This window comes from Lactuca sativa, chromosome 5 (genome assembly GCF_002870075.4).
Source record: "Lactuca sativa cultivar Salinas chromosome 5, Lsat_Salinas_v11, whole genome shotgun sequence".
In the NCBI taxonomy this organism is placed as follows: Eukaryota; Viridiplantae; Streptophyta; class Magnoliopsida; order Asterales; family Asteraceae; genus Lactuca; species Lactuca sativa.
Window position 1 is genome coordinate 265,609,264 of NC_056627.2, and position 11,289 is coordinate 265,620,552.

General features: G+C 38.7%; 1 protein-coding gene and 1 non-coding gene across 2 annotated transcripts; one reads left to right on the plus strand and one right to left on the minus strand.

Moving 5' to 3' along the window:
• Nucleotides 1-297: 297 nt before the first annotated feature.
• On the plus strand, nucleotides 298-432 carry LOC111878885 (small nucleolar RNA snoR83). The gene has a single exon (XR_002845968.1). It is a non-coding gene; the product is annotated as a small nucleolar RNA snoR83 (small nucleolar RNA).
• Nucleotides 433-2,465: 2,033 nt separating this feature from the next.
• LOC111878339 (uncharacterized) lies at nucleotides 2,466-4,292 on the minus strand. The gene is made up of 2 exons (XM_023874850.1): nucleotides 3,672-4,292; nucleotides 2,466-3,491 (listed from the first exon to the last, which is right to left on the minus strand). The coding sequence occupies exons 1-2, from the start codon at nucleotides 4,290-4,292 to the stop codon at nucleotides 2,466-2,468; spliced, it is 1,647 nt and encodes a 548-aa protein (XP_023730618.1).
• Between the last annotated feature and the right edge of the window lie 6,997 nt (nucleotides 4,293-11,289).

Consider the following 11,289-nt stretch of genomic DNA (forward strand, 5'->3'; position numbering starts at 1 on the left):
TATGAATTTACTGTTACTACTAGCTAAAATAAAAAAAATTACAATTAGTTTCTCATGGGCAGGATTACTGGGCTTGGACTTTAGCATGAAAATATGAAACAGAAACATGGCCTTTTTTCTTATTATACAAGGCCTTTTAGGGTTCCTAGTCTTATATAAACAAACAATGAACATCGACCCTTTCACCCTGCAAATCTCATTGACTCATTCGGTAAGTTGTTCGTAATTCTATTTTGATTTTCAATCGATCGGCAGTTAGTAGTCTTTTGGGACAATGGTTCGATGTGTGCCTTCATAATCCCAGATAAGCTAAGAAACAGAGTGCTTATTCTGATTCATGGGAGGCCAAAATCAAACACAATGGAAGTTTCGCTGAGAAACCCTTCTTACTTTTCAATCGATGGTGTTTCCTAGTAACTTCTCCATACATGCTCCCCCCCTTTTTATTGATAAATTCTCTATCTGCGATCCAACTATTGCATCAAAATCTCACAATGGGAACTTCCTTCTCATTGTTGCTAATTGTCTTTTTTTTTTTTTGGCAAAAATCTCACAAGTTGTGTAAAAGAATTTGAGGTTTTCATAAATTTATACTTTAATTTTATCTTTGTGATATATCCCGTCTGATTATTATAAAAGATTGTCTTGTATCTATATCCAGCTAAGTTGGTTCTATGTTAGAATTTTTCATCATTTGAATGTATTTTTTTCTTGAACTATTTGAATAGTACTTTTTAAAAAATTTGATCAATTGAATTTTTATTTTCCTGGAAACGTTACTTTTTTGCTTTCTAGGATATTTTTTTATCATAGAAATCAAGAAACTTCTAATACCCACCATTATAGAGATTGATTTGACTACAAAAACCATTTTTATGTTAAATAGTCGTCAAAATATTTTTGTTTATGTGGTTGAGATGCTTTATTAGGTTATAAAAGCTTCTCTAACCAAGTGATTATTCAATAATTTTGATTATTTCATTTAAACGAAGATGGTGTTTTGGAAGCTTTAATATTTGACATTTATATTTGGTACTAAATAGTAAAAAACAATCGATGTTAGTTTGGACTAAAAATTGCCTCTAGTTAGTGTTTTAGGGGTCTATAAGAGTTGGTTTAAGTACATCTAACACTCGGTTGTCTTAAGTCTGTCCTACAACCCTTATTATTTGATTAAATGTAACAATAGGTCAATTTAAACAAGTCATAGCATGTATAATATAGTATCAAAGAGTTTTTAAATTGAGAAGTAATCTTTACACAATGTTTTTTCATATACATATTTTATTGTATTATAGTGTTACAATACAATACTTTGATAAATAAAATGTTTTTAAAGAAAAAAGCGAAAATGTAAGAAGGTTGGTCTGTTTTATTTCATATATATCAATTTATGGTATTATAAAGCTACAATAAAATACTTTAGTAAATAAGTTATTGTGTAAGAAAAAAACAAAAATGTAAGAAGGATGGTCCTACAACTTGAGGAGATCTGGCAACCTGGAAAATGTTAGTGGAAGAGATTTGTATAGAATTATTAGCTACAACTTGATGATGAGTTGAAGCAAGGATAACTTTCTAAACACATTTCGACATTGAATGAGGCGTTGTGGTTTTCGGGGATCAACATTCACCGTTTGATTATAGAAATTCATTGTAACTTTATTAACCTAAAACAGTTAATAAAACAAGTTATCGAAGACTACTAAATGGTTTTTGGGGATTAACATTCACCGTTTGATTATATAAACTCATTGTAACTTTGTTAAACTAAACCAAATTAATAGAGACTATTAATTACATAAGTAATGATAGTACACTCAAACTTGAGAAAATGAGTTTAGATTTTTCTTATTAAACTTAGAGGTTGTTGATTGAGTTACAAGTTGATGAGTCAGAATTCTGATCGAGTCTAGCTCCGTAACTTGGATGTTTGATTATGTATCTGACTGACTATGTTGAATGATGAAAATGACCATACTACCCTTTTGTTCTATTACAACAATGTACTTTAAAAAAAATCTAAATAATTACAACAATTTAACACATCAAACTTTAACATCTAAAAATTTGACCATAGTCACATAGTTCGCGGTACGGTCCGGTACGGGAACGAGATTCGGCAGTTAGGACGTATCGGATACGACGGGGGTAGGTTCATTTCGGTACGTCCCGGTACGTTCCGATACGGTGTATCGTGTATTTCGGTACGGTGTACCCATGAACCATGGTTTATATAAAAAGTTCCAGCCATTATTTACATCAAAATTCATTAAGAGGAAAACAAATAACATAATTTTAATATTTCTTAGCAAGAATTACTTTAAAAAATAGTTAAGTAACAAACTAACACTTCAATAAATCAAAACAATTTTCCAGCAACACATCAAAACAGTTTTCCAAGTTTCCAACACTAAAAAACAAAAAACAGAATTCCCAAAAAAACAATAACAGAAAAGTTTTCTTCAATCCACGCGTTGTCTTTTTCTTTGCCCATTCTCCATGTCTTCATCTAAATTCTCCCAAAACATTTCTTCTAATCGTGAACTTGAGCCTTCAATATAAGTGTTTTCGGGATTCATGTCCCACTTTTTGTATGGGCCTGCTTTATATGAATCCGAGAAACGAGATAGGAGTCGAATATTGGAGTGAATGAAAACCAATTTGTCGGCTCTTTTGCAATTTAACCTATTTCTTTTCACATTGTGAATGTAAGAATAGGTACTCCAATTTCTTTCCGCCGAAGAGCTACTAATCGGTTGGGAAAGTACCTTCTTTGCTATCACGGCTAATTCCGGGGTTTCGGCTCCATATGTTGACCACCAATCTATTGCATCCATTGTCACGGCATCCGTTTGTGTTGCCGCCATGGAATAGATTCCTTTTTTCATATGGAATGTTGCGAATTGTTCTCGTAACACTTGTTCCTCCTCTTCATTTTCGGACATTCTATGGAATGCTTTCATGACACCAATCACAACCTCTTTATCTAGATTTGGAGCTTTCCTTGGAATACCCCCCGGTGCTAACTTTTGAAGATATTGTCTATCATAAAATCTTGGAGTTAATGCAAACCCCAAACAATGTAATGGGATTGTCATTTTCTCCCATCTAGCTAACACTATCTTCTCGACTTCCGGGTAATAGCTTGAATACGTATTTTCTTGCATAATGTCTTTAATCTCCCCCAACATGTTATCCATTTTTTCATAAATCTCACCCATTTTAGGACCTTCCCCATCACAAAACTTGATGAGTAGGAAAATGGGTTTTGTAATGGCTAAAACATTGTCTACATCTTCCCAAAACAAATCATCTTTGATTGTATCCGCAACTTTTAAACCAAGAACTTTTGTATTTTCATCTCCATTTTTAAGCCACTCCCTCCAAGAATTAAGGACTATAGTTGTGGCAAGAGCCTCTCTACAATCCTTGATTCTTTTAAACAAAATATAGTGAGATGCAAACCTTGTTTTAGCCACCCTTAACAACTATAATGTGGAATTTTCTCGTAAAATTGACAACACTTGAGTGTGGTTTAGAAAGTATTTGACAATTGTTTTCCCTCTCTTATAGGTATTATTTAACCAAAAAAATTCTTTTGATAAATCTTTGAAAATCAAATTTAGAGTATGTACGCAACAAGGTGACCAAAATACATGTTTGTATACCTTCTCGACTTCTCTTCCGGCAGCTTTGCAATTAGCTGCGTTATCCGTGACCACTTGCAAAACGTTGCTCGGTCCAACCTCATCGATAGCTCCAAGAAGATACTTAGAGATTTCCACTCCTGTTTTTTCGACTCCCGAGAAATCTTCCGCGTACATAAACATAGAACCACAGGCATTCACCGCAAGAACATTGATGAGTGGCTTATGTTTGACATTCGACCACCCATCGGAAACAATAGAAACCCCTTGCGTGTACCAAATATCTTTGACTTGGGTTAGGTCTTTCTCAACATCTCTCATACACTCATCTAACAAAACGGTTCTTGCTTTTTCACTAGACGGAGGTTTGTATCCCTCCAGTGCCTTCTTGAGTGCATTGAGCATTTCAATAAATTGTGGATTCCGCAAGACGTTAAACGGGATACCATTAGCACACAATCCTCTAATTATTTTCATGTCAACCGCATTTCGCTCCATAAGACCAAAAGATTCCTCAATTCCTTTTCTTGATGTTGCTTTTTTCGAAAGTATAGAATTCTTTAAAGATTTTGAAACACCTCCGCTCTCGGCTTCTTTAACCTTGCTCAAAAGTTTTTGTAGCTTCTCCCGGTCCTTAATCATAACCGGACATCTACTTATTTCTGCGGTCTTCCCAGGTTGAGCCCCAAAGAAATGTGTGTGAATTCTAGTATACGAGCTTGTGTATTGGACTTTGCAGTGGTTGCAAATCCATACCTTTGCCCCCCTGCATTTTTACCAGTTCCAGAACTAGTAAAAGTGACTTCTTCCAACAGAGGCCTGCTAGCATCCTTATCATTTGTTTTCTTGCTTCCTGTTGTTCCTATATCTGATGCTCTTTTGTAACGCCTGTGTTTCCGGGCTTGCCACTTTTAGCAATGTAATAGTCTAGGTTAACCTTTGTAACCCGTTTTGAAATAATGAGATTTTATTATTTGAGTATTATCTGTTTTGTGCTTAATTGCTTAATTATGTGGTTTGATTAATTAAGAATAAAAACAAGCGTCAAAATTTAAGTGTAAAATAAACTTAATATATTTGGTTAATGTTGTAGTAATTGAAACGAGGTTTCCGAATATATATAGAACGCCCAAATCTGACTTCGTATGAGGAAGTTATGATTTATCGAAGTTCCGGCTTAGCGGTATACAACCTGTTTTACTCGATTTGAGATCGAGCGGTTGTTAGCCGAAGCAATCTAAATGAGAATCGAAGATCTCATTGTTGGTATCGAAACGATAAAAAGTTAGGTGAGAACGGACGTCAAACGAAGAAGTTATGAATTTATAACGAAAGTTTCTGTCCCGGCCTATTAAAAATAATTAATAAAAATAAAGTCAAAATTAGCCGACGGAGTCTAAACGAAAGTCGTAGAGCGTGGTCTCACCTTTCCGTGGATATAAAGAACGTTGAAAACGGAGTTCGTATGAAGAAGTTATGAATTTCCGAAGTTTATTAATCATTTTGTATTTATATTTAAATCAAAATTCGGAAGCATTATCCGAAACGAGTCATTGATCTGATCCGAGGTACGTGCCGCGTACTCGAGTACGCCCCGCGTACTCCGAGGGTGTCGACATCGCAGCAAGTGGCTTCGGATGACGCATGCGCTTACGAACTTGAAGCAGTACGCGCTGCGTACTGCTGTACGCCCCGCGTAATTGAGGCTTCCAGCCTCCTATAAATAGGATGCGAGGGTTCCGGGTTCTTTTGCCAATTTCCTCTCATTTTCGTGTCGAAGCTCTGCGCAAAAACCCCCGAAGCTATCCCGAAGTCCCGGTATCATACTCTAGCCCCGAGGCAAGTCCCGAGATCCCGAAGATCCCGAGAAGTGCGGTTCCCGAGTCGAAGCTCTGCCCGCAAGAAGTTCGATTTTCGAGGAGATCTTCCAGATCTGCTGAGGAATACTACTTCTATAAGCCGTAGTGCTGTCGGATCATCTTCTGATCAAGTGAGTGTGTAGTTATTTTCTTTCTAATACAATAATACGAAGTATTTTATATAAAATACGTGCTATGTGTATATATTTGGTTGTGTTATGTGTGAATGTGTATTCATTCTCTTCTATCTTATAGATCTGATCATTTCTCTATGAGATATGTGTTATGTGTGTGTGCGCCTCATCTGTTACGTGATATATGTGTTGATTAAAGCATGCTATACAGTTTTTTTTTAAAACTATGTATATAAATGTATATTTTTATCTACTAATATGTTGGGTAGAACATGGGTAGACAGTTGGTGTGTAATAAACAGATGAGAGGCCTCGTTGTTGTTTGATTGAGTCATCTAGCGGAGTTTAGATGACGACCACAGGCTATTCTAGACAGTCTTGTGGAAACATTAGCAGGTTCGCCACCTGTAGGTGTTAATGAACTTGGGTGTTCATTCGTTGTACTCCATCCCCCTCATGGTTGCCTCATTTGACTTATATTGCTGAGGTACCCCCGAAGCATGTGTTGTCGCCCCGATGAAATATTCTTAGACTAGGTCCCTTATGTTAGTTGTTTTAGGGACATTAAAGTGAGAATAACGGGAATGGGTAATTGGGTTATTGTTGGTTGGTGAAAATTAAATATGATATTTATTGTGGGTTGAAAACCCTATATGCTCACCAGGCTCCCAAGCCTGACCCACTCAGTTTTAAATTGTATTACAGGTAGTGGCGGAAGGGCATGAGATGGATGAACCATCAAGTTGTTTTGTTTACAAGTCTGCATATGTTTATATTTGTTATATGACTTGTAATGTATTCGTTTATGCTTATTGGTCTGTATCGGAACATGACACCCCGAGTTTTGATTATAATGAAAATACATTTCTTTTATGAAATGCTTCGGTAAACAATGTTTTATCATGTTTTGTTTTTGGGAACAAATTCCGCAACTCTTTCAAATCAAAAGGATTTACTCTGAAAATATTTAAAAGCATAAATGAAAATCGGTCTTTTCTGGCCGAGATTTTGGGGATGTCACAGTTGGTATCAGAGCATTAGTTTAAGCGAACTAGGAATTTGTAGGATTTCTAGACTTAAACTTAGAATGCTAAGTGAAGTTTTGAGATGTGTGTCTGTTGTGATTTAGACACGAGCACTAGTTTATTTTAGGAAAGTTGCATAAAATGCTTTTATGTGCTAAATGTTATATGTCGCCATATATGATATTATTTGTTCGGATCTATGGTCTGTTGCCGACCGGATCTAGAAACCTTATGTGTGTAGGATTCTAAGCATACGTCTACGATATTAGAACTAGCATGTAAACGTTTCGGAGTGATAAGGATGATTTGAATATCTATCATGATTGAGGATCTAATTTCACCTTATTCGGTGTGTAGATCAAAATGGTGAGAACAAGAAGTGGAGTTGGAAATGCTGACGAAAACAGGAATCAACCACCAGTGATTGAGCAAATACCTGTCGTAGCAGCAGCACCTGAGCCAATAACCATGGCTGGTGTGCAATTGATGATTCAGACGATGTTGGATCGTCAGATGGATGAAACTAGACGGTTGCTTCAACAAAATCGTGAAGAACTGTCGATTCATGTGGAAGAGCCTGAACTGAATGAAGGGCACTCGGAAGGTGGAAACTTCAGTGGGTCTGTTGGTCCAGCCAACCCACCAATAGTTAGGCAAGATAACCGAGAAGGAAGGAATGATGGAATGGGATGCAAGTACAAGGACTTTTTGACTTGCAAACCATCGACCTTCAATGGAAAGGAGGATCCGATTGGGGTTATGGATTGGATCTCCGAAATGGAGCTAGCCTTCATGACTTGTGGCTGCAGAGGTAAATTGCAGACTATCTATGCCGTGCGTCAATTCCGAGGTGGAGCCGTTCGTTGGTGGAACACTCTAGGGAAGACCTTAAGCCCTAATGAGCCACTGCAATTGTCATGGGCAGAGTTCTTGGTGCAGTTCAAGCGCAAGTTCTGCTCGGCTCAAAATCTGTTGGAGTTGAAGAACAAGTTTCTGACATTGACGAAAGGCAGCATGTCAGTTGATGAATACACCAATAACTTCACCGATAAGATGGAGTTTGCCTTGCGTATCGTTCCAGACGAGCTGACAAAGGTGGATCGGTATGCGAAGGGACTTCCATGGGAGTACGAGGTGCCAGTACGTCAGACACTTACTCTAGAGGCAGCTATCTGGGCTGCCAAGTCTGTGGAGAACATGATCAAGGGGAGAACCACCATCAAGTTTGAGGTTGGTGAGAAAAGGAAGTTTGAGGGAACATCTGGTTCCAGTAAGAAGAGAAAATTTTCGAAATCTGATTCGAAAAAGTTTGGAGGAAAAGGAGGCGAGGCGAAGTGGTGTGACAAGTGTAAGAAAAAGCACTTTGGGAAATGTAGCGAGGATGTGACCTGCTACAAGTGTGGAAAGGTTGGACATTTTGCCAATGAATGTCCGAACAACAAAAGGATGTGTTTTGGGTGTAATGAAGAGGGGCACATTTTGAAAGACTGTCCGAAGAAGAAGGAGGCAGCAAAGCCCAACATTCCACCAAAGCCGAAGGCGAGAGCCTTCCAGATGACACTTGAGGCTGCGAAGGATGAAGCTGATGTCGCTTCAGGTACCTTTCTCGTAAACGAATTACCTGCTCATATATTGTTTGATTCTTGAGCCAACTACTCCTTTATTTCGCATGAGTTTGGTAGAAAGCTAGCTTTGCCTATTGATAGACTAGATAATGCTTTATTAGTCGAAGTAGCTAGTGGCAAGTTTGTACCTGTTAGCCATCGTATGAAAAACGTCTTGATCGACCTTAATGGGAATAAGTTTCACGAGGCGTTATTGCCTATCGAACTTAATGGTTTCGACATCGTCTTGGGAATGGATTGGCTTAGCGCCAATAATGCCGAAATTTTATGCAAGAAAAAGATAGTTAAAGTAAACCTGCCTGGAAAAGATTCGTTTATGGTGTATGGGGACAAACGGCGAGTGAATTCTGGGATCATTTCTCTAATGAAAGCCAGAAAGTGTTTGACCAAGGGATGTACATCATATTTAGCATTTGTGATTGATGCTAAGAAGGAAAAGAAGGTGATGCAGAGCATTCCAGTGGTGTGTGATTTTCTGGAAGTGTTCCCCGAGGATCTTCCTGGATTACCACCTGATAGACAAGTGGAGTTCAGAATAGACTTGTTACCAGGAACCACGCCAATAGCAAAAGCACCTTATCGATTAGCACCGACGGAGATGAAGGAGCTGATGATGCAACTTCAGGAGTTATTGGACAAAGGTTTCATTAGACCTAGTTCATCGCCCTGGGGAGCTCCGGTGTTATTTGTAAAGAAGAAAGATGGAAGTATGAGAATGTGCATCGATTACAGAGAGCTGAACAAGGCAACAATAAAGAATAGATATACGTTGTCGAGGATTGATGACCTGTTTGATCAATTGCAAGGTTCGAGCTATTTCTCGAAGATCGATCTTAGGTCAGGATATCATCAGCTAAAAGTAAGAGAGCAAGATATCGAGAAGACTGCATTCAGAACTAGATATGGACACTACGAGTTCTTGGTTATGTCGTTTGGACTAACCAATGCTCCAGCAGCGTTCATGGATTTGATGAATAGGGTTTGTAACCCGTTCCTTGATAAATCCGTGATAGTGTTCATAGACGACATTCTGATTTACTCGAAAAGCCAGGAGGAGCATGGCAGACACTTGCGAGAAGTGTTAGAAGTCTTGAAGAAGGAGAAGTTGTATGCAAAGTTCTCCAAATGTGATTTTTGGATTCGTGAAGTCCAATTCTTGGGTCACGTGGTCAACCAAGAAGGGATAATGGTTGATCCAGCGAAGATCGAAGCTGTGACGAAGTGGGAACAACCGAAAAGTCCCACGGAGATTCGAAGTTTTTTTAGGATTAGCCGGATATTACCGAAGGTTTATCCAAGGTTTTTCTTCGATTGCTACTCCATTAACAGCTTTGACCCACAAAGGAGCTACTTATGCTTGGAGTGATAAGCATAAAGAAGCATTCGAGAAGCTAAAGAAGAAGCTATGCGAGGCACCGATACTTTCTCTACCCGATGGAGTTGAAGACTTCGCTGTTTATAGCGATGCGTCTGGTGTTGGATTGGGTTGTGTTTTGACCCAAAGAGAAAAGGTGATAGCATATGCGTCTCGACAGCTGAAAGAGCATGAAAAGAATTACCCGACTCATGATTTGGAGTTGGCAGCGGTAGTTTTCGCTCTAAAAATATGGGGGCATTACCTCTATGGCACGAAGTGCAAACTTTTCACTGATCATAAGAGTCTCCAATACCTCTTTAATCAGAAAGAATTGAATATGAGGCAACGACGCTGGCTAGAATTACTTAAAGACTACGACTGCGAGATACTTTACCACCCCGGTAAAGCTAATGTTGTTGCTGATGCTCTCAGTCGGAAAGTCAATATTGAAAGGAAGAGGCCAAGATCGTTGAGAATTGAAGTTGTCTCGACTATTGTGGAAAGTATAAAGAAAGCTCAAGAGGAAGCTTCTGAGAAAATGACCGAAAGGAGGAACGTTTGGGTAAAACGTTGGTGTTTGGTACTAATGGTCATGGACTGAAGGTATTCCAAGATCGTATTTGGGTACCTAAGTCAGGAGGAATTAGGGACCTTCTGATGGAAGAAGCTCACAAAACCATGTACTCAATTCATCCAGGTAGCACTAAAATGTATAGGGACCTGAAACCCTACTACTGGTGGCCGACGATGAATCTTGATGTTGCAAAGTATGTGGCCGAGTGTGTGACTTGTGCGAGAGTCAAGACACAACATCAGAAACCTTACGGGAGTTTAAAACCATTGCCTGTGCCTATGGGTAAGTGGGAAGACATTGCTATGGATTTTGTCACTAAACTGCCCAGAACAAAGAATGGTCACGACATGATTTGGGTGGTCGTTGATCGATTCACTAAGAGTGCGCATTTCATAGCGGCCAGGGAGAAATGGTCTATAGAAAAGCTTGCGAATTCTTACGTGAAGGAAATTGTGAGGCTTCACGGTGTTCCGTTAACGATTGTATCGGATCGTGATAGTCGTTTCACCTCAAGGTTTTGGAAAAGTCTACAAGAGGAAATGGGTACCAAGTTATGTTTAAGCACAGCTTACCATCCGCAGACTGATGGTCAGAGTGAAAGAACAATACAAACACTTGAAGATATGCTGAGAGCATGTACCTTGGAATTCCTAGGTAATTGGGATGAACATTTACCGTTGGTAGAATTTTCCTATAATAATAGTTTTCACTCGAGCATTAAGATGGCACCTTTTCAAGCTTTGTATGGACAGAAGTGTCGTACGCCGTCTTGTTGGCTTGAGGCTGGGGAAAAGCAGTTTATGGGACCGGAGATGGTTCATCAAACTGCTGAAAAGTTGAAAATAATTAGGGAAAGAATGTTAGCAGCTCAAGATCGTCAAAAGAGCTATGCTGACAAGAAGCGAAGACCGATGACTTTTGAGGTTGGAGATTCGGTTTTGCTTAAAGTCTCGCCGTGGAAGGGACTTATAAGATTCGGTTTTGCTTAAAGTCTCCAATTTCTGAATTGAGAATTGATGAGAACAAAAGGTTGATTGAAGAACCAGAGGCAATTGTTGACCGAAA